The sequence below is a fragment of the Pelophylax lessonae genome (genome assembly GCF_965119305.1).
Source record: "Pelophylax lessonae genome assembly, chromosome: 9".
NCBI lineage: Eukaryota > Metazoa > Chordata > Amphibia > Anura > Ranidae > Pelophylax > Pelophylax lessonae.
Window position 1 is genome coordinate 60261177 of NC_138776.1, and position 24850 is coordinate 60286026.

At 42.5% G+C, this 24850-nt stretch overlaps 1 protein-coding gene across 1 annotated transcript in view; it reads right to left on the minus strand.

The window, feature by feature from the left end:
* Positions 1–536: 536 nt before the first annotated feature.
* Positions 537–24850, minus strand: part of RGS10 (regulator of G protein signaling 10) — a 45102-nt gene continuing 20788 nt past the window's right edge. Inside the window, exons 3-5 of the mRNA XM_082267649.1 lie at positions 21324–21410; positions 20908–21051; positions 537–1086 (exon numbers count right to left, since the gene is read on the minus strand). Of these exons, the coding sequence (XP_082123775.1) occupies positions 937–1086; positions 20908–21051; positions 21324–21410 (381 nt within the window). The 3' untranslated portion in view covers positions 537–936. The remainder of the gene's footprint in view (positions 1087–20907; positions 21052–21323; positions 21411–24850) is intronic.

Genomic DNA, 24850 nt, shown 5'->3' on the forward strand with positions numbered 1-24850 from the left:
CTTATCTGAGAGATTATTAGGAGCAACTTAATACTGAGCAATTTTATTATGAAATTTTATTTTCTGCAGTTTAGACATAAACCTAATTTCAACAAAAATCTCACATAAAGCCAGCAGAAAAAAAAATTACAGCATTTCCTGGAGAGGAAATTTGTGAGTGAAGCAATCCTTACAGATTCATACTTGACCCAGGCTGGGCTGATTCTTAGATTTCTGAGAATATCAGGAAATCCGCTACATGCAGTCCACTTCACGGGGGTTGTGATTCAGCCCAGCACACCAGGGGCTTCTATCTCTATACAATATTTTCTGTGTGGGAAGCTCCCAGAATGCCACAATCCACAGTGAATCTCCATTAGATTCACAAATGTTTCAGCTGGAAGAGGGTAATAAGTTTTGTTAAGAACATTGGGAAAGCGGAGTTGAAATATCCCAGAAACCCATCTTCCGGTTCTTTACTCTGCAGCTACAGGTCTCTGATTAAGTCAATATGTAGGTGGGGTCAGAAGCATTCTTTAGGGGGACTGGGCTTGGATTGGCACTGGTGATGTGGATTGCAAGAGAGCATATGTGGGATTTTAAGGAATCATTCAGTTCTAGCAAAAACATGAACACACATGACCAATCGAAGGTGTTTGGATAACAAAGACATTTCAGAAGCAGTTGTGACTGTTCAGGTACTGGGCAAGAATTTACCGCAAAGAGAGGCATCATGGGGGACATTTAACAGGTCCACGCAGGTTTGCGACTTTTTGTACAGGACAATAATTTCTGGTAATATAAAACATGGCAGAGACGTTGTCACTTAAATATAGAAAAACACAACTGAGCGACAGGCTCCGCTCCTTCTGACTGCACAGAGCACATGTCCCTCCTGCTGTTCTACATGAAGTGGCCAGTCCTCTGCGAATCCATCTTGTCTGTCAGTTCACAAAGTCATGTGTTGTAGATTCTAGATGCTCGTTTTGGTGCCGACTCTCCTTGCCTGGAGCTGGAAATTTCACTCTCCTCTGTATATTGCAGCTTCTGAAATTTCTCAGATTTCAGGAAACGACTGTAGCTGTCATATTTCATGAGGTTAAAGATCTGAAAATACATAAAAAAGGATGATGAGTAGGAATTAATGAAGTTGTCTGTGTTTGATTCGCCGAAGATACATCATATGCCATTGTAGACTATTAGGGGGCAAGTCCTGTTAGTTAAAATTAGGCCGATTTAAAAATAAAGGCACAGGGAGTTGGGCACTGCAATGGGAGCCATGTACTGCTGCTGCTGCAAAAAAATACTGTACAGCAAGGAAAGAGTCTGCACAGAGCATAGAGCGTGTTCTGGGATATTATTGATAATAATATGTTTGTTCCATTTATCTAACATGCTCGTCCTGTCTGCGTCATATAGAAAATATAACGTATGGCCATTATTAATGTAATGTTTTATCATTAAGGATGAGGTTCAGAGTTGCCAATACCATGTCCTGCGGTTTAAAAATTTGGAATTCTGGATTTGCCAAGCATTGAATCATGGCTAACTAATTTTTAAAGGCCCATAAGGGAGCTTTGGGATGAGAAGCCATAGTGTCAATTTATTGCAAGTGTAGAGAAAGGATAGGGAGAGATAAGGGTCAGTTAACTACCGTAAAATAAAACGTAACTAAAGTCAAAACTTTATTTTAAGTTTTGGATAAACTGGAGATGGATTAAAACCCGGTCAGGTTTTTATTGTTGTCTGTGTCCCTATTAGAGAGATTCCCCCTCTCTGACTGTCCTTAGGGCGAAAATGAAAGAAAACCCCAGATTTTGAGTTGTCGGCAAAACAGATATAGAGGAGAAATCTTCCAATGGGACACTACCAGGGAGACTTCCAACCAGGGATGACCTCATTTTGGGGAGATTTCCTCTCAGTTACTGTTTTGGCTATGGGACAGGAGGTGGTTGGAATTCTCCTCCATAGAGCACAGATGGCAAAAAGCTTGGCTCTTTTTGGCTGATTTTGGCTCTTTGGGCAATCAACCCATTTGCTGCCTTTTTTTTTTGTTGTTATTATTGGGGGTGGAGGGGAACGATTTTTGTGTCCTTTTATAATGGTTGATTTGAGGTCAGCGTTAACCTTTACCTTCCGTTCCAACATTAAAGCAAAATTTTTTTTTTGATCGCAAGGATTCCCTTATTTTAAAAAAAAGTTGGGTTTAGGTTTTTAGGGGTGTTATTTTACTTTTTTTTTTTTTTGGAGGTATATTGGTTCTTACATGCTACACTGTGTGACTTGGATTATCATTTATAATACAGGACTATACAGAATGAGCAGTACACACACCAGATCGGTACAGTTCAGTATTATGAATGGTACCCCACCAGGACACGCACCAAATCTATACAGTATTGTATATTAGAAATCTGTAGATCTATACAGTATTGTATATTAGAAATCTGTAGATCTATACAGCATTGTATATTATAAATTTGTAGATCTATACAGTATTGAATATTTGTATTCATATCATACGGAATTTCTAGAGAATAATTTCCCACAGAGGAGTGCAGGAACTGGACTTCAATTTATTATGACACAGAAGTCACAAAGGCTTCTCTGAAAGGTGACACATGTCACACATATGTGATAAACGTGTCACATACATGTGGAAAAGCTGAAGCTTTTGCAATACACAGGGCCAATAATGCAACAAAGTAAGCAACATGGTAAGACATTTAACTGTTTTATGGCTGGCAATGATTCTGCTAATCTTTTATTTTACTGTGCAGCTTGTACCTCCTATGATGTTGGCAGATAACGAAAGGCTTTTACATTGACATTACAATCACCTTTATTTTAAATTCTAAAGAAGCAATTTTTCACATTATTTCTGTTCTACTGCAATAAAAACATATTCACATTATATTATATTACCAAAACTGAAAAAAAGGTCTGATGCAATTTATTGTCAAACCCTGCATAATAAATAGTGCAAAGGGGCTAAATGCACCTTTGCTCCCTCTCCCAACAGTGACCAAGAAACTTGGAGGGGGCGAAGCTGTTGAAACACTGCTGGGCAGGAGGGGGAATTAGGATGTTATGTCACTGCTGGCAGGGGGAAGTGGAATGAGCTGAACTGCTAAGTTTATTCTGGAAGGGGGGTTCATGGGGAGCTGAGCAGCTTCAGTGCTTCTGCTGTCTACTTTTGAGGGTGAATTAATCCACAGTGTTTGCAGCACCAGAGGTGAGTGAGGGGTTGTTTTAAATCTAATTTACTGCTTGTTAAACTAGACCCTTAAGGGCTACACTTCTAGGCCTACTAACATATGACTGGTTATCTCACAATAACTCTTGTATAGTACCTGTGTTTTTCTTTTTGTTTTTTTTTTACAGTTAATTTGTATTTTCTTGCTCTGTACAATCCAACACGTTATTAACACCTAATTTATACAGGTGTTGCACCCTCACCCCCGAGAGGCAGTTTTGACCCCATTGGGGCTTCCGGGGCTGAGGGTTGGCGCTTCGAATTCCTATGCAAATGTGTTATCATATCCCCGGTTGGGATACCTGTGTCTATACCTGTCGCTACAGTTCTCGTCACTATCCTTTGTAATGACTCATTAGTGACGACTGTTTTGTTGCTGTTTCATATCTGTAAACACCTTTTTTGTTTATGAAAAAACGCCAATAAAAAGTATTAAAATTCATTTACAGCTTGTTAAAGGTTAAGTTCACCTTTACAAAAAAAAATAATGCACATTTTTTTTGTAGGAAAAAAAATATGCATATATTATTTTTTATTAGGAGTAGGGATCGACCGATTATCGGCAACACTGATATATCGGGGGCTGATATGCACTTTCCCCGATATATCGAAATCGGCCTTTTGATTTACCAATATTGACGATATTTAGGGAAAGTGCTTGTACCGGAGTGATGCCAGCAGCTAGAGGCATCACCGGGTACCGGCGTCCATAGCCGACGGTCTTGTAATGACAACCAATGCGGCTGAGAAGCCGTTCGGCTGTCATTACAAGGAGCGGGAGGGGACGTCCCCCCCTCCCGGGTCTCCCGTCCCACCGGGAGACCAGGGCATCCTACCTCTACCGCCATCGAAGACACGATCAAAGCCACATTCGTCTCTGATCGGGTCTCCATGTAAAAAACCCGGAAGTGATGTCATGACATCACTTCCGGGTACTCTGTGCCAAATTCAAAAAACTGACAGGATTCAAAACAGCCACACTTAGCGTTTTTAATGCTTTTCAGTGCCGAGGAGGGGTTTGGGGTCTTTTTTGGGGTTTGGGACCCCCAGATCCCTCCACAACAGTACCTTTGGAAAAATAAAAAAACATTTTTTTTTTACATGTCCGAAAATATCGGCAGATATCAGCCGATACCGATAACCAATCCCCCAAATATCGGTATCGGTTTTGGCATTAAAAAGCGATATCGGTTGATCACTAATTAGGAGCCTGTAAAGCATTGCAGCAAAGAAAATCAGACTGTCTGTGTAGTTGTCTGACAGTACTTCTGATACAGGCAGGCAGCTACTGAATGACAGAAAGCTCAATGAACTACCTAGAGCGCTCAACAGCACCTTGGTAGTTCATTAAGAACTATAAGCTGCCAGCCGCAAAGGCTGTCGGTACTTCTAGTTCATTGATTCACAGCGATGTGTAAATCAATGAAGCGGCCATGCGGGTGAAGCGTTGAAAGCCACTCTCTTTGAATTGTGACAGCGAGTGCAGGGAGAAGATCCCCAGCTCGCTGTCACAAGTGGGGGGGGGGAAGTATCGGGGGGAGAGGGGTCAGATGCTGAACATGTTATACCCTAAATATGGTTGTAACATGTTCAGAAAGGTGAACTTATCCTTTAAGAAGATGGAAAAATTTGAATGTCCATAACCTGGACAGATGTTCATTTTTTAAAGTTTGGCAATAAGTCAATATTTTATTTAATGGAGAATTTACACATCTAGCCTCAATTTCAGAGATATAGTGGTTATAAAATGATTTACCCCTTGGAAGTTTTCTACAAAGTGATTTAAATGAATTATGTATAAAAAACAGTACGAATTAACTGACTACTTAGTAGGTGCACCTTTTGTAGAAGTTCCCAGCTTTGTACATCTGTGCATGCAATTTTTCCTATTCCTCATTGAAAAACTGTATTGGCTTTGTCCGCTTGGAATGGTGAATAAACAATCTTTTTTTTTTTTTTTCAAGTCCAGCCACAAATTTCCTTTTGGATTGAGATCTGGACTCTGACTCAGCTTTTCCAGGTCATTAACATGTTTGCCATTCTTGTGTAGTTTTAGGTTGGTGCTTGGGGCCATTCATTTGCTGGAATAAAAAAAAAATTCTCTCTGCATTCAGATTGCTTGCAGACTGCATCATGTATTTTTCCAGGACTCCATGGTGTGTACTTATTTTTTGCTCACCGGTCTACCAGGGCCTTCTGCATAGAAATATATCCACAGCATGCTTCTGTCACCACCATGCTTCTTGGTGGGGATGTTGTATATATATGATGTTTTGCATTTTGAGTTTAGTCTCAATTGTGGCTTAAACCATAGCTTCAGGTAAACTATAGGCATCCCATAAAACTGCAACTGATGAAGCACCCAGGCAACTGTTGCATAGCTCCCAACTGTCCCTGATTTTGAGGTACTGTTCCTGATTTGGAACAAAAACCCTCTGTCCCTTGTTCCTCCTCATGTGTACCTAATTTCTTCTGATCTATATAGCTGTATATAAAATGCACTATTTATCTGTCAAAAAGTGTTTCCCAGTGCTAAACCTTTAATCCAGTTTTTCAGTTGTTCCATTTGCAAAATTTGAAAAACCAGTATAAAGGAATAGTAATAGAAAAAAAAAGCATTTGTAGGTTTAACAATTAAAAAAAAAAAATTCTCCTTTAGGGGGGCGTGGCATGAGGTGTGTCATATGCCTATATCCTTTTGCTAATAGGTATCCCTCGTTCCCATCTCAAAAAGTTGGATGGTATGCAGTTGCTGTATTTAGTGGGTTAACACAGCCAGAAACATTTCTTTAGAAACAGAATCAGTACCATACTGACAATCCAGAAACATGTCCGCAGAGACACAATCAGTACTGTACTGACACTAGCAGAAACGTGCCTATTACTAGAGGTAGAATTAGTACTGATACCTCCAGAAATATGTCTTCCGAGACACAATTAAAGTTGCCTTAAAGTTGAACTTTTGGTAATAAATAAAAATGGGCAAACAGACAGGATTCTTAACGCAGAAGAGACACGCTTTGTCTTTTCTGCATTAAAATGACCTACCTGCCTGTCCACCCCTGTACAGTAAGCTGCGCAGCATGCTCAGCTAACTGTAGAAATGCAGCAGTTGTTAATGACAGACCTTCCACGAATGCACCAGAGTGATGTCATCCCCATCCAGCAAAACAAAGCAGCTGGCGTTCAATACATGAAAGACGGTCATTCAAAGAAGAGACACAATCAATACTGTATTGCCACAGTCAGAAACATGCCCACAGAGACACAACCAGTAATATACCACCACAGCTAGAAACATGCCCACAAAGACACAACCAGTATTATACCGCCACAGTCAGAAACATGCCCACAGAGACACAACCAGTAATATACCACAACAGCTAGAAACATGCCCACAAAGACACAACCAGTATTATACCGCCACAGCCAGAAAAATGCCCATAGAGACACAACCAGTAATATACTACCACAGCTAGAAACATGCCCACAGAGACACAACCAGTAATATACTACTACAGCTAGAAACATGCCCACAGAGACACAACCAGTATTATACCGCCACAGCTAGAAACATGCCCACAGAGACACAACCAGTATTATACCACCACAGCTAGAAACATGCCCACAGAGAAACAACCAGTATTATGCCACCACAGCTAGAAACATGCCCACAGAGACACGTTCAGTATTATACCGCCACAGCCAGAAACATGCCCACAGAGACACAATCAGTAATATACTACCACAGCTAGAAACATGCCCACAGAGACACAACCAGTATTATACCGCCACAGCTAGAAACATGCCCACAGAGACACAACCAGTAATATACCACCACAGCTAGAAACATGCCCACAGAGACACAACCAGTATTATACCGCCACAGCCAGAAACATGCCCACAGAGACACAACCAGTATTATACCGCCACAGCCAGAAACATGCCCACAGAGACACAACCAGTGTTACACCGCTACAGCCAGAAAATGCCCACAGAGACACAACCAGTATTATACTGCCACAGCCAGAAACATGCCCACAGAGACACAATCAGTACTCAATCAATGATCACAAAGACACCATACTAAAAAAACAAAAAACATGGCTGCAGACACAGAACACAGAAGAACCCACAGATACAGCCATAAAACCAAAAATTGTATCAAATACTTACTCTAATTGTCCTTTCCTGACACCAATCCATGGCAGAATATATATGATATAGCTATGCGCTTATATCCACCCACAGGACATGTTTAAATCTATAAAAGTCTGACTGAGAGCAACCTCCCCCATTCTCCGTAAAAATAACAAGATCAAAAAAAGGGAGGGTTCGTATGCTGCCATGGATTGGCATCAAGAAAGGAAAATTACAGTAAGTGTTTGATTAAATTTTCGGTTTTCCTGACGCCAACATGGCAGCATACATATGATAAATAACGAGCTAAACAGGGAGGGCTAAAATTTATAATCAAACTTTATTATAATGGACATGGAAGCCTGGACCATCATTCCGTTGAGGTCCATTGATGTACGAGCCCCTGGATCTTCACTGCACCAACAAGCCTGCTGCTTTGCAAATGTCTCCATAGGCAAATGCCCCAATTTAAAGATGTAAAAATTAGCCTAGCTGAATGGGCCTGTATCATTTCTGGAGGTTCTTGCCTGACACAAAAAGTTTTCTGGATTACCTTGACTCTCTAAGATGACAAGGTTTTGCTGTAGGTCCCTCCTGAATGAAACAGAAACAGCCTTCCAGAAGATTTTAAACAGAGAGCTGCTTGAAGGTGGGCATTTTAGACACTTGGTACATTTAGTGTAGAATAGGTACTCTCTGCCGGAATGGATGGAACCGCCACTTCGTTTGTAAGATGAAAACAGAAGCCACCTTGGGAACAAAGGTGCTCGAGGGGCATAGGCCCCAACTTGTCCAGAAGGAATAAAATGTAGGACTCTGTAGCTTTAAGCACTTACAGAGTCGATACTCTGCCCGCTGAAGTTATCGCCTGAAGTTTTTGAGGGACACTGCCTCTTGTGGGGTGTCCCATGACTGCTTTCTGATGATGCAAACAGAGTTCTGGCAAGAGAATCCATGACCAGAATAAAAACCTATTAACTGACTACCTAACATATACAATATTACTCCTCAAGGCAAAGTCACAGCATCGACCTCATGAAGCATACCCCTGGAAGCTCACATGCCCATTTTTCCTGGTGAAAGCTAAAAATGCTGAAACTTGAGCCATTAGAGAACTAGGCTTAGCCCCAAATCCTCACAGTGAGACCCTCAGGCAACAGTCTCCCCTGGAGTTTCATTACCAGAGCCAGCAGAAGAAAAGAATCTGTAAGGTGACTATTACTTGGGTGAGTGAGAGTGTACACTTCCTCCACCAACAGGTTAGGTGGGAAGAGGGGGTGGGGCCCATACTTGAGTGATATGGGCAAGATCTTCTGATTAATGACCCATTCATTGCAAACCAAGTACTGGCATCAGTGGTGACAATGATCCCGGATAAGGAACCTACCGGACAGTAGGTGAGGGTCCCTGACATACCCATCACCAAAAGCTCCTGTGCATCTGAGGAGCAGACTGTCTGCGATGCAAAAAGGAAATTCTTTGGGACATCCAGAGAACCCAGTGTGCCCAGGGTAGCATAGGGATGAAAGGCATCATTGTTTCCAGTAGACCCCTGCATTGGAAAGCTGACAACTGCTTGGCCCATTCAAAGGAGGAGGAATAAAGTACTTACTTGAACATTGAACTGGGCCTCTGTATCGATGCCTACCCAGGTCTGCTCCAACTGTCTTGATACCTCCTATCCAGTCAAAACTTCTCAGGCTAGCCAGAAGAATCCCCTTTTAAACTAGTAGGTCATCTTGAGTCCGAGCCAACAGTAGAATACCATCCAAGTAATGATAGTTTTAAAGCACCCCCATTTCCTCAGAGGGGCTACACAGAAATTAGGACTTCCATAATGGTCATCAGTGAGGTGGAGAACCCTGAAAGGAAGACACATGAAAATGTCCATCTCCCAGCAAGACACAGTTTCTTTCAAATCAACACCGGTCTTCTTTGCACAAGACACAGAGGAGAATCAAAGCCTGTAAATATTTCTGAGGGAGGACTTTGAAACACCAGCTCAGGTGTGCAGAGAAACATATGCAGCATGGACTCCATCAACCGAACACCAGCTCAGGTGCACCACATGAGAATCTGACCTTTCTAGTTAGAGAACTCCTCAGCCCCAAAAGATTACCAGAAGGGGCTCCCCACCTTGTTGGTGCATTTAGTAGCCCAAGATGTGGGACTGCGCCTGGGAGAGGCTGAACCCAGACGGACACTGACACAGTCAGCAGGTATGGACTTATCGCAACAACATAGTCTTGCAGGTGTATATCTTGAGGACAAAAAGGAAAAGAATGGGGGAGGTTGCTCTAAGTCAGACTTGTATAGATTTAAACAGATCCTGTGGGTGGATATAGGGGTGGAGCTATATCATATGTATGCTGCCATATTGGCATCAGGAAACATATCTACAGAGACAAAATCATTTCTGTATTGACATAGACAGATGAGTCATTGAAGACACAAAGCAACCCTTTACTGACACAACCAGATAAATGTTTTTTTTTTTTTAAAGTAAAGCATTTTTCAAAACATTTCAAAAATACCTACAGTGGGGATCGAAAGTTTGGGCACCCCAGGTAAAAATTTGTATTAATGTGCATAAAGAAGCCAAGGAAAGGTGGAAAAATCTCCAAAAGGCATCAAATTACAGATTAGGCATTCTTATAATATGTCAACAAAAGTTAGATTTTATTTTCATCATTTACACTTTCAAAATAACAGAAAACTAAAAAATGGTGTCTGCAAAAGTTTGGGCACCCTGCAGAGTTAATATCTTGTACTGCCCCCTTTGGCAAGTATCACAGCTTGTAAACACTTTTTGTAGCCAGCCAAGAGTCTTCCAATTCTTGTTCGAGGTATCTTTGCCCATTCTTCCTTACAAAAGTCTTCCAGTTCTTTGAGATTTCTGGGCTGTCTGTCACGCACTGCTCTTTTAAGGTCTATCCATAGATTTTCAATTATGTTGAGGTCAGGAGATTGTGAAGGCCATGGCAAAACCTTCAGTTTATGCCTCTTGATGTAATCCCCTGTGGATTTCGAGGTGTGTTTAGGATCATTATCCATTTGTAGAAGCCATCCTCTCTTTAACTTCAGCTTTTTCACAGATGGCATCAAGTTACCATCCAAAATTTGCTGAAATTTGATTGAATCCATATTACCTTCTACTCGTGAGATGTTCCCTGTGCCACTGGCTGCAATACAACCCCAAAGCATGATTGATCCACCCCCATGCTTAACAGTTAAACAGAGGTTCTTTTCATTAAATTCTGTGCCCCTTCTTCTCCTAACGTACCTTTGCTCATTCCGGCCAAAAAGTTCAATTGTAACCTCATCGGTCCACAGAACTTGTTTCCAAAATGCATCAGGCTTATCTATATGTTCATTTGCAAAGTTCAAATGCTGATTTTTGTGGTGAGGACATAGAAGAGGTTTTCTTCTGATGACTCTTCCATGAAGACCATATTTGTACAAGTATCTCTTTATAGTGCAATAGTGTACCACAACTCCAATGTCTGCCAGATCTTTCTGGAGGGATCGTGCAGTCAAACGTGGGTTTTGAATTGTTTTTCTCACAATCCTGCGAGCCAGATGCGTAACTAGAACCTTCAGGGCCCCGATGCAAGAAACCATGAAGGGCCCCCCAGACCCCTGGCCGGGGCCCTTCCCTTCAAGCCCGGGGCTCTTCCCACTAATCCTGGGGCTCTTTAATCTCATTGCATGGCCTTTTATTATGGTCCCGCATCAGGATCCTTTCACAAGTTCTGCAGTGGGCCCCCTTCCTGCAATCTTGGGGCCTCCCCACAGTGGTGAAATGCCAGGGCCCGGTCGCAAGTGTGACCTTTGAGATCCTAGAAGTTCACCCACTGGTTTGCTACCGGGCCCCCTGGAGCATGGGGCCCGGTAGCGATTGCAACCCCTGCAACCTCTGTAGTTACGCCCCTGCTGCAAGCTGTTCTGTCTGATATTTTTCTTGGTCTTCCAGATCTTGCTTTAACTTCCACTGTTCCTGATGACTGCCATTTCTTAATTACATTCCAAACAGAGGATATTGACTTCTGAAAACGCTTTGCTATCTTCTTATAGCCTTCTCCAGCTTTGTGAGCGTCAACTATTTTCAGTTTCAGTTTTCTAGACAACTGCTTAGAAGATCCCATGGTGCTGATTGTTGGGTCAAGGTCAGATGAGTCTGGGCATTTAAAACCTTTGAGATTGACATCACCTGGTCTTCCCAGACGATGATTGAGAACAATCCATGACACTGGCAGGTCTCAGCCTTGCAAAGGGGGCAGTGCATGCTATAAATTCTGCAGAGTGCCCAAACTTTTGCAGACGCCATTTTCTTGTTTTCTGTTATTTTGAAAATGTCAATGATGGAAATAAAATCTAACTTTTGTTGACATATTATAAGAATGTCTGATCTGTAATCTGATGCCTTTTGGAGATTTTTCCATCTTTCCTTGGCTTCTTTATGCACATTAATACAAATTTTTACCTGGGGTGCCCAAACTTTCGATCCCCACTGTACCTCTGTCTTTCATCCACTTCCTGGTATTACTTTGCTTCACCACTGTAAAGTGTCCTGCCTAAGGTTATTGGAGGTTCTGGAGACATCACCATTTCTCTCAGCAGAACTGGGTATTTGAAATCCCATCCGTATGAATAAACTCCTGCAATGAGCTGAAATACATTCTCGGAACTTCCAGCTCTGCCAGGGAGGCATGATGATGTCATCTGCAACTCCCAGAAGCTCTAGAAACCAAAACAAAGGTGTTTTTTTTTCTTGATCAGTGGCTTTTTAAAGTCTTTTTGTTTGGAAGGGCAAGGGCTGGGAGAAAAAGCAGACCTACTGTTTTTCAGTTTTTTTATTGAATGCAATAATATTTTTTACATATGTGTCTGTGGGTCAGTCATTGAAGGCATAGCATTGAGAAGATACAACAAATACTTCACTAGGCCACATAAAAGTCATACAATAAACCAATAAATCAGTACCAGTAATCATGGTGAAGAATAAAGACCAGGGGAGGCAACCAGAAGTTTACAGTGTAGGGAAAAGCCAAGACCTTATGTTTTTCATGGAAAATCCTCCTTAAAAAAAGTGACAGAGTGAGGGAAATTTGTCTAAAAGTTTCCTTGCCTGTTTTGCCCCCTCTACTGAGCTTATCCAGCCCACCCTCCCCCTCATCAGCCCCAAAATCACATAGCTGTTGCACTTATGCCCCCTACACACTATAAGAAAATTGGGCTAACATTTTTGTCCGAGGAATGATCGGATATTTTCTGATAGTGTGTACACAACTTTTTGACAGCCCATTCCAACCTTCTGAACAAAAATTTCCAAAGGGACTTCAAAATGTTTCTTGTACGGGAACAGAACGAACGATTTTCGTTTAATGTGTACCGTTTTTCGTACGGATCTTGTACAAGAAATACCAGATACAAAAGACTACGCATGAACAGAAACAACAAATAAAAGAAAAAACCTTTATCAAATGAGAATTTTCGTACATTAGTTTTATCCTTGGTTCTGACTAGCTGTGAAACATCGAGGTAAACTGGCCGATCGTTCTCATACTGTGTACAGGGCTAGACCAGCTCTGCGTTTTGGAACAATGTTTACTTGCGATAGGCTGCGCCATTCTTTCCACTCCTTGCTTGTCTCCTGAAATCCAGGAGAAATCCCCCCAGAAGTCTATGACAGTAACATGTCTGGTATCTGTGGCACAAATTGAGTATGTCGTTTACTTTATTGTCGTTTCACATGGGCTTTCTGATCAGGTCCGCCTGTAAATTTTTCAGACAGTCCTGATTGGACCCTCCATTCACCCCTATGGAGCGGAGGATGTCAGCGGTGATATGTCCGCTGACACCCGCTGCCATCCAATCTTATCCTGTCCACCAAATCCAGATTGATGGTGACCCTATTTTATTCTATCTATCTGGAGGATGGGATCAGATGGGATCAAATGAAAATGGACAGGCAGTCGTTTCTCTCTGATCTCCCAATAGAGGAGAGCGGGACTCTCACAGGTCCCTCTCAGCACAGTGAGCAGAGATGGACCTGTCATTCACCTGCTCAGCGGGGATCTGTGGATCGATCCCTGCTGAGTAAGCAGACTCCGTCATATGGATCAACCCAAGGTGAAAGGGCCCTATGTCAGAACTTTGCAAACTAAACAACTCTGTGTGGGGGCAGGTGGCTCATTCTGCTATTCACACACTATATCTTGGAGCCTGCCACCCATCTAGTTATCCTCGTAGCCTCCATCATTAGTCTCTTCCTTGATGGCCTTACTCACTAGTTTCCCTCTTGGTGGTCAACTGCATAATTCTCCCCCATGGTGGCCTCTTTCACAAGTCTTCCCCATGCTTGCCTTCCTCACTATTCTCCCTCATGGTGACTGCCCTCGCCACTCTCCTTCTTTGTGGCCTCTCCCACTAGTCTCACTTATGGCTGAGATAAAGAGAAAAATGACGGCGCTAATAAAAAGAAAGAAAAACCTGCTAACACCACAATTGACCAAGAATTGTATAAAATTAAAATGCCTAAGTGCAGCGCTAAAAAATATATGAAATGATCATATATAAAGACAAATTTTACACAAAACCATCATATAAAAAATAGGTGTAAGGTGAAAAGTTCATAAAAGAGGCAGTCTGCATAGTAGCAGCAAGGAAGTGTCCTTGTATAGTCCAGATTTCCAAAGGTGTGTAGCACCCCTACAAGGTAGGTGCTAGGTAAAGCATAGTGGGCCTTGGCTGCCTAACAGCAGGGCCATGATTTTCAGTTGGGCTGTCATGTCTCCCAGGTGTGGCTGCTGAGACTAGGGAGTCTCCCCGCTGTGCTCCATGAGAGGGTTCTCATTGGGCAGTGGAGGAAAAGCAGCCAATGGCACACTCAGGCCTGTATCTACCCCAGAAAGGCAGATTCTGCCGCACAGCATTTTGGGAATAGGTAAAGGTTGTGGGGAGTGCCTGAACACTGCATCTTTGGCAGGAAGCAGAGTCCCAGTAGGGAGGGTACAGCTGTCTCTCCTCCTGTCAGTACAGCTGTCTCTCCTCCTGTCAGAAGAATCGGGTGTCCTGTGGGGACCGAGGGCTGAGCTGAGCTGCAGAGAGGATCTGGTGTGCCAAGGACCAGCGGAGATGAGAGGAGTCAAGTTTCAGGAAAGCATTCCCAGTTGGTGAGTACTGCAAACTGCCCCTGGGGGTCTGCCTAGAGAGAGGGGAAAACTCCGGTGAAGGTCATAGGGATCCAGGAGCTAGCTAGCCGGTGCAGGAGCAAGTGTAAAGGGGGTGCCAGTGTTGACCCTGAAGAGCAGAGAGGGTGCCTAGTGAGAGTTCCCTGAAGTGTAGAGGGGGTGCCTAGTGTGAGGACCCTGAAGTACAGAGGGGGTGCCTAGTGAGAGGACCCTGAAGTACAGAGGGGGCGCCAGCAGTTGGGCCCTGAAGTGTTAAAGTGTACAGCGTGCAGTGTGGAGAGTTGCAGAAGCAGTATACAGAGGCTACCTCAGTCAGCAAGGACTGGAGGGAGCAGTGTTCGGGACTTTTGAGCTAACCAGAGCGTCAGGAGTCAGTTCTCAGTACAGTCTGAGACTTTTGAGCTAATCAGAGTGTCAGAAGTCAAGTTCAAGTATAATTCAGCAAGTCAGTGTTTTTCAAGCGCCAGCAAGCGTTGGTCGGCATCCAGCTGGCGTCAAGACAGCGCTGAAAGGCCTTTTTCTTCAAAGTGTCCCATTTGTACCTAGTTGAGCCAGAGGAGTATCCCACTCATTCCCTTCTCCCATCCTCAATATAAAATAAACAAAACAAACCAAAGATGCCGGACTGGTCTTTGACTCAAATCTCACACTTGGGTATTCAGCTTAAAGGGGCTGCTGGCATCTCCGGTAACCATGGCAGACCCACATCAGGCCCAATACCTGGAAATCCTGCTACAAATGCTTGAAATAAAGTGCTTGGAAATGGAAAAATCCAGATAACAATAGTCACCAGCATGACAATCCCACTACCACGGATATGGATATTGCGCTTACCAGAAGCTGTGGACCCAAGTACCATACGGTAAATGGGTCACACATGCAGGGATGTTTAACAGCAACTTGGAAGGCCCTAATCGCTCAGGAATCTTCAGTGTAGATAACCCAATGTGTAACTACAATTCTGATAAGGATGGACCTCGCCTTAGATGGACCGTATCTCCAAGTTTAAGCCAATATGTGGAAACAAGCCAACTAGTTGCACATAGTGTAAAACCATTTGAAAATACATTTATTAAGAAATTACAGAATATATATATATATATATATATATATATATATATATATATTTGGGCATGCGTTCCAAGCCTCGATTACACTGTGAGGAAGTTCCAATCCTCATTCTGATCAGCGAAACTATACACGGTCGGAAATAATCTTACCCAAAATTAAAAAATAATTATAAATGATAAAAAAAGTAACCATAATAAATAACAGTCCCCAAAAGGTCTCCTAATAAACGGATATAAGAGAGGAGACCAACTAAGCAGTATTAATAAAACAGCAATGTCCCACTCTACTGTACATAAAGAGTGGGACAATAATGCTTTTATTAATGCTGCTTAGTTGGTTAAAGTGTTACTAAACCCAGGAGCCTGCATTCACTATATCTGGTCTCCCACAGTCAGTGCTGTATCATGGCCTAGGCCAACAAGGCCCAGGCCTAGGGCAGCACTTTGCAAGGGGGCAGCAAAAAAAGCTGCATCCTGCACGAAAAGTGTCCCCGTCGGCTTGGGCTACACTTTTAGTATAGTGCCAGTCTTATGGGGCGAATTGGGCAGGGTCCAGGAGGCAAGTCAGTCATGTCAATGATATAATTTCATTTCTTTAAACATCCTTGTCCTTGAGCGAGCAGATTGAAATGCATCATATACTTTTTAATTGTACATGATGGCAATAATATTTTGGACCTGCTCACCTATTATGTGCGATCGCAATATGTCACTGGCTTAGTAAGATTAGCCTATCTTTTAGGACTTGTGTTTGCTGCCATTGATTATTTCATTTATTTGTATGACTCTGGACTTTAATCATTATACAAATTTGTGAAATAATCCTATGATTACAATCAGTGGCAGCAAACACAAGTCCAAATATCCTAAAAGAAAGGAATAATCTTACTAATCCATTGACATAAGGCTGTACTAATGGGCAATAGTAAGGCTGCACTGATGCCCACTGATGAGGTGGCAATGATAAGCTGCACTGATGGGCACTGTTGAGGCAGGACTGAGATAAGTAGCACTGACTGATGGGCTGCACTAATGGGCACCGATAGGCTGCACTAATGGGCACCGATAGGCTGCACTGATGAAGCTGCACTGATGGGCAGTATTGAGGCTGCATTGATGAGCACTGATGAGGCTGCACTTGTGGTCTGTGGTTTACAGATAACAGGGCGGGTCATAAATAGGAAGGGGTGTGGACTTTACAGGAAGGAGTGGGTCCTATTTAAATTAGGGGGTGCCCAAGTTTAGTCAGGCCTAGGGCAGCACAAAACCTAAATACATCACTGCCCACAGTACACAGAACATGGAAATGCAATTATTTTAGTAAATATAAACTGCTAAATACCTTTTCTCATCAGCAGTATATAGCAGTCTTGTGACTTCTATCAGTGTCTGGTATAAGCTTGTAGGAGGAGTTTTTATTCTACTCTCTACTATTCTGATTGTCCTATAAGGCTGCAGGACCACTGACCCTCTGTCAGGACAATGCTGACCACATGCACCCTCCCAAGTAAAAAAAAAAATCTCTAGCAATACACACCAAAGTGAGTATGTGCAGAGTGACTTCAAAGGCTCTGTGTTATCAGGAGATGGACTGGTGACAGTGGAAGAAGGGGATGATCGGAGAAGACAGGATCAAACAGCCTTTTTACACAATGAGAAGGATTAACCCCTTAGGTTCCACAGTGAGTATAACAAGCATGCTTTACTGAATATACAGACTGATTTTACTGTTGTGGGTTTAGTAACACTTTAATTCAAACATACAGGAACAATGTCGAGAAAAGATTGCGACGTATAAACGTTTTACCAGTACACTGTCAAAGAGAGGCCAAATGTTTAATCTGTATAACCTCATAGTTAGGGGTCATTTAGACAGTCAGTCTATGGGGCTGTGTTCAAATTAGCCTACTTTCACTCTGGAAACTCTAGACTCTCTGGCTGCATCTCAATTAGCCTTAGATACAATGTGTGTATTTCAATCTTCAAAAAAAATCGGAGAAAAAGGTAATGACTCATAACTCCTATCCCATGCTGCACACAATCATACAACAATCATAAAGCCTTCTGTAAAAAAAGAGATTGTTCAACATCAAACATGCTAGTTTTATAATGAAATATGGGGGAGTCATTTAATATTTGGATCTTTGTATGGTTCTAATGGTTCTGGTAGGCAGTAGAAGGAGAGGTTGGTGGCACTTCCAGGAATGAAAACACTTCTTTATTTCAACACGTTTCACACTCTTGTACCTAATCATTGCTCAAGATTAAAGTGGTTGTTAACCCACTCATAAAACTTTATATAATCCTCTGTGTAGCCTAATTACAAGTGCTCCTGTCTCTGTGTTTTATAAAAAAAAAATGAGGCCTTTACCATATTTCAGAGCTGCTCCCGACAATCACGTGACTGCCCGACTCTCTTCTCTTCCCGTCTGACAGAGGCAGGGGGTGGGGCTGAGATTCCCTTGCTGACATCAGGGGGGGCAACAGGAAGAGAGGAGAGAGAGAGCCGACCGGTCATGCGATCGCCGGGAGCCGCTCTGAAATATGATAAAGGCTGCATTTTAAAAAAAAAAACACAAAGACAGGAGCACTTGTAATCAGGCTACACAGAGGATTATATAGGAAAATAAAAGTTTTAAAAGCAGCAGGAGGGGAGGGGCGGGTACTGACACGGGAGCAGACAGGCAGGGAGGGGAGGGGGGAGAGAGTATAGAGGAGGACAGGAGGACTGAGGCCCGTAAAATGACCACAGTGTCAGGGCTCAGCAGTCATGATATATCGTGGTCAGTTTACAGTGGGGAGGGTAGAAAATGGCAGGATCAGACAGATTTTTCAGGTGATACGGAGTGACAAATTACACAGCACAAGCACTGTGCTGCATAACATGCTTTAGAGCAGGGGTTAGGAACCTTTTTGGCTTACAGAGCCACGAACACTACATATTTTCAAATGTAATTCCATGAGAGCCATACACTATATTTCAGGGGTCGGGAACCTTTATTTAAGTAAGTAACGCAGTGACGAATTGCAAAAAACGGCCTGGTCATTAAGGGAGTAAAACCTTCCAGGGCTGAAGTGGTTAAAGGAGCTGAAATATTAAAGTTGACTTCCCCTGTTCACACTAGTGGGATTTGCAGGGCACGACAATGGAAAGGAGAAATATCCTTAGCGCAAACAGAAAGTGGATATGTAGCCCATATGTGCCTAAATGTCATTGTCTGGGGAAATGTTATTAAAAAATTCCACTGTATATATGGCTGCATTGGCTGCAGGCCTGTATCACTTCTTCAGTGAGGGTATTGGGATCCTCTGTAAACTGTGAATAAAAGATAAAAAAGAAGGTGCAGGCTAGCCTATAATTTTTTGCTTTCTGTGCTTCCCTGTCTCAACTTAGTAATTGCAAATACTCTTTCTGAAAGAGTATTTGCAATTACTTGAGACAGGGGAAGCACAGAACGCTACAAGTCTGACTGACCTGTCGCTTCAGGACCTCCCTGTGCTCTACGCTGAGCCCGCGCTGCCGCCCTGAGAAAAGGGAGGTGGCTGGTGGTGGGTGGAGTAAATTTAGGAGCGGAGGAGGAATTTGACCATTGCTCTCCCGCTGTCACACGACGACGCTGACGTCACGTGACATCATTGGTTGCTAGACGCCAAGCGGCATACTAGCAACCAGTGTGGCCGCAGCGCGCAGGCATGAACTCGACTCGGGGATAATAATTATATACTCAGAGCAGGAGACCCTATTTGTCTGCAAACCAGATGCAGCCATCAAAAGAGCCACGTCTGGCTTGCGAGCCATAGGTTCCCGACCCCTGCTTTAGAGGAACAGGAGGTTTATTTTTTTTTTTTGGGGTAACAAATGCTTTAAGCACAATATGATTAAGCACAGGAAGGTGAAATGCGTTTGCTGACCAATGTACATTGTGTGTGTGTCATGTTGCTGCTTTTATGAAGCTGTAATAAAGAAGTGTTTTTATTCCTGAAAGTGCCGCCAACCTTTCGTTCTTCTACATTTTCCTCTGGCCGCGGACCATGCTGGCACCTGGGTTTGTACAGCTGCTAGGATCTTCACAGGTTGCCTGGAGTGGTGTCACTCCACACATAGACAGTTAGTGTTTGGACTATAATCATAACAGAACAACAGCCGAGACCATCGCTCTTACTTTGCGGAGCCATATCTCATAACTGGACACAATCATAAGATTTTGAAGATTGTTACTTACAAAATCCTACCTATGCTAACTAGATAAAAGGCAGCAGCTTTCCCTTTCCATCCAACGGAATAGTCTGAGTGGGTGGCAACTCACTTTTTATCTCTAAGGCATAACAATGAAGATATCGGAACCAAATCTTGGTCATACCTTAGTGGGGACATTTATTTGGGGGGTATGGCCCACTTTTGCTATCCAACTCCGGAAGCAGAAGTTCTGGTATTTTAAGTTTACCCCTGTTATTATAATACTGTTTGCGATTATGTCTCATTTTCTTTACTTCTGCTTTTGTAACTTTTTGTAACTATCTTTGCATTGCCTACCTAAGGATATTAAATATAAACATTATTAGTCTAATATTTGATTGCTCTAAAGAACACACTAATTTGAAGCAACTGTTGTGTGTGTAGCTGTATTGTATTATCAGTGCCTGTATGCTAGGTTGTAAGTTACTGTCAATCAGGCCATAGACGGAGCAATTTTTTTTCCTGCAACCATGGGTCGATTCCCCCATCAATACAGACAGTGTTGACAGGAAAATCCCTCTCTGCCGTGAGAAGATAATCGCATGTAAAATCAGGCAAGCTGGTTGTACCCAAGTTCAATATATTCAGCCTGCCAATACATGGTTTGAATCTCAGCCGATTCCATTGGAACCATCTTTGGCAAACCCTAAACTGTGTGAGGTCTCATTGCATCCAGATTAGTACCAGTGTGTGGAAGTTATCCTAGGCAGGGAGAAATCTCATTGGTACAATGGTGTGTCATTGTACTAAAAGGAGAGATGCCAGTGTAATTAGTAGAGTGGGTTCTGAACTGTGATTGTTGGTATGATAAGGGGGAGTATTCTTAATGTAAACAGTAGTGGGGTTCTGCAATTATGAGGTATCCATAAAAGGGGTATGGGGGATAGTGTAATCAGGGGGTTCTAGTACTGTGGGATATCAGTATAAAAAAGGGAAGGGGTTTATATGTACCTGGAGGAGGGTGTAGTACTAAGTGTGCCAGTATAAAAAAGTGCAGGGCTTTGCACTGTGCCAATATATGAAGAGGTTTACCTGTTCCTGCAGTTTCTCGAACATCAGAGGGTGAGGCTCTCTCAGGATCTGCTCCCCGATACGGGACTGACCCTCCACATTGACTTGTGATGAGGCTTTGCTGGACAGAAAGGTGTTGTAGATGTGTTGAGCCTTTTTCTGCAACTGGAGACAGAACATTCAGAGAAATGGAAGTGGAGATCATTTTGTGTACAAGACAAATTAGGGAAGTCAGAACAGATGAATGCTGGTCAATAAAGGAGAAACATCATGTACCACTAATGTATAATCAGGGTCAGGATAAAAGCAGTTGTGGAATCATTTTCAGCTACAACTGCCTTAGTTCCTAATGCTGATTGGCTGTCTAGGAAAGCCTATTATTCCCACCCCAGCGGACATCATCACTAGGGTGGAGGGCTAAACTTTGTGTACCATACCTGATCCCGTTCTTCTGTTCTCTTGAAATCTTCACACGCCAACCAGAAGAGCAAGTTCTCCTCGCTGTACTCCCTCTTCAGGAAATCCTAAACCAAATCAGAAAGATACTTAGCTCAGCATCACACTGAGTCTCGTCTATGGAAGACTCATGGCCAGGAAGAACAATTCAGCCAGCCGGTCCAAAACTGGAGAGAGCTGCTCCAATTGTATTTGTCTGACATTATTTCCATGGTTTGAAATAACATTTATGCAAAAATCTGCAGAATACATGATATGCACTGGTCTCCCTAAGCCAATGCCTCTACTTTTGGAGGAAAGTGTCTGTTTCTCATAGTTTTCAACCACAATGTTCACCCAACTAGATGTGAATTTATCATTTTCCTCCAGTCTGTATGCACAAATCATTGTATAGAAATGTCATTAGATGCAGTGAACACAGAAAGGGAAGTTCTAGGTTCCTTCTCTAAGGCTCTTAGGGGTGTTACTAAACCTAGTGTAACTAAGCACCAATTTAATGGGGCATGCTTCCTCCCACTGACCATCAATGCTAGGAAACCTTCTTTCTCTATCTGAGCACCAATGTAAGTGGAAATACTTCCTTCCACTAACTGTCATGAATCTGGGGTTTCTCCAAAGGGGTACAGGGATTAGGGAGGCCAGACAATGCGCATAGTATCTCTTTCCATTGCATGTCCTCTGAATCTGAGACATACAAAAGCAAATAGTGATACAATAATTGTAATACAACTTACAGAAAAATTACTTATCCTGCTTCTGGGGCTGGATGAAACACATGGACAATTTGTCCCACAAGGATGGGACCCCACAGATCTAAACAAGATTAGATGTTTTTTATTTTTGGTCTCTATTGTTATACCTTAGTGATCAAAATTAGTTGTCTACCCTTAGACAATTAAATTAGATGGAAGGGGCTGGCAGCTGCATAATAACTAGCTAGCACATGTAGGATATTGGTAATAACAATCTTCAAAACCTCATAACTGTTTCAACATGTATAGATTCAGAACAATAGTCTCAGCTGTCATTGTTTTGCATAGAGTCCAAACGATGAAATTCTAAACCTACCAGAACCAGTAGCACCTAAAAGGACACAAATAGTAATAACTATCCCAAAGTCTATCACAAATCTAGTATGTTTGGTATCTAAGAACTTCTCTTTGCACAGCCAGGCTTTTACAGAATGTTTTATGATTGTGTTCTGTACAGGGTGGGAGTTATTACCATTTTTTTTTACCCCAGATTTTTGAAGTTTGAAATACACACATCTGTCTCAGGCTAGGTGAGTCAGGCTATGGGAGCCTGGATACTTGGCTTTTGGCCAATAATATGGCCTGGTGAGTGAAGGTCCAGCCTCTTTGCATAATCATGGGTCTGGAAGTGAGGCTCAGTTTATGCTGAGTTTTATTTATTTATATCTTTATGAGGAGTCTCATTGACCATATTGGCTTGAAAATGAGGCTTGGCTGCTTCTTTACCTATTTATTTCTACAGGAAGTTCCATCGACCATATTGATTTGAAAACAAGGCTTGGTTGCCCTTACTTCCAGTCCGGCGGCCATTTTAACTTTAGTACGTCCTGTTTTGCGGCCATTTTTCCAAATCCAAATCGTGGCCTGGTTTAGGGAGTCGGTCATTTTTAACCATAGGTGTACCCAGAATTGCTTTATTTTGCCATTAAAAACGGGGTCACTTCCCTTGTTGAATACCTTATAAATAAGCATGGGGAATTGCGTGGCGTGGATGCCCCAGATGACAACCTATGCGACAAAATGTGTTGGGCGGAGCCCAAGCATGGGACACTGCCACCCTTTCTTGGAGTTGGAACCTTTGCAGTACAGCTTTCATTTGTGACCTTTTATGTGCATATTTTCTTTTTATCATGTGAGTAAAATCTGTATTATGCATGCACATTAAATCTTTTAGCCGATTTACACTATGTGGCTTTCTTCTCTTTAAATCCATCTACTGAACCTGGAGAGAAAGCAGGCTTGACATATTGGAACCAATTGGAGTGAATTGTATGTTCCCAGTGTGAAGTGCTTATAACAGGCGAATTTGATTCTGTAGTGGTGTCATTTCAGTCAGGTAAGAGTGCATTTCTTAAAATAGTGACAGTTCACGTGGTGACTACATTTATGGAGTAACATGACTTTCGCCTAATATCACTGATGTTTGCTTCAAGATACACATTGGACTTATTTCACACTTTTGCATCTAACACTTTGTTAGCACTAATATTGTGGAAACATATCTGATATATATGGTTATTAAGGGAAGTCTTCTCTCACCTCCAACTGTGCTAATTGGCAGGCAGCCACAAAGTCTGGCGTTTCCAATAAGAACACACAAGACATAACTCCCTTTGCACTGTATAGTTAGAAATGTTACACATATTCTGAATGAACTCCTGGACACTATTATCCCAGTATTGTAAGAATGTCCAGTATCTTTTGAAATAACTTTTTCCTGGCTGGGTTACCACCAAGGTAATGGGGTATTCTTCCATTTTCCTACCTTGACTACCAATGTAACAGATATTCTTCTGTTGACCACTAATGTAAGGGACAATCTTCCTGTCACTGACTGCCAATAGGGGTATGCTCAGGTGTGTTTGGATCTAAGTGCAAACCCACCTGAGCTATCCCATCAGGAAGCTGTCACTGTACAAAGCCAATGGTAAGTGGCCGAGGCATTACTCTTCCCACAGTCACAGGTATACAAGGCGCAGCTGCAAGGTGGTAAGTGCCATGGGGGTTTACCAAAAGCTCTGTACAGTGATAGCTTCTTGGCTGGATATGAATATATTGATTTTGAGGCGCTGTGTGGTAAAAACATGAACGTGAACTCCTAAAATACTGTGTGTTGATCCACAAAACCCCAATGTATTCAATTGTGCAACCTAAATACATATTAACAAATAACAATTTAAATGTCCATAGCAACAACTCAATCTTTGAATCACCAATAGTGACAAGTGCTCTGTATTCTCCTTAAATAAGATGCTTGAAAGTGTTGCTCCTCCACCCGTGTAAAAAAGGGCCACTCACCAAATGGCTGAGGGCCTCTAGGACCCAGCTCGCTTGTCTCTGAGATCAGCTTAGATAACCTCCAGTAGGGATTAGCCAAAAACACTGAATTGCCCCGTGGGCTGATAGTAGGAAGGTAGTGTACTCGTTCCACAAAAGATGGTAAAGATGACAGTAGTTCCCCAAAATATAAAATAGAGCGGATAGTCGTGCGATATCGTTATTAAAGATAAAATAAGTTAAAAACATAAATAGTGCACAAACATGTTCATGTGCCTAACAAGCGGCACCCACTTAGACAGGTTGGTTTGTCTGGAACGCCACTCAGTTTCGGCGTGCGCTCCACCTGCGTTCCACCAGAGCGGATGTGATGAAACCAGAAGTAGTACCGCTGTAACCGACCTCAATGCATTTCGTAATCAGCGTCATCAGAAATTGGCTGGATAGTTCAGGTGGGTTCGGACTAGGATCCGAATATA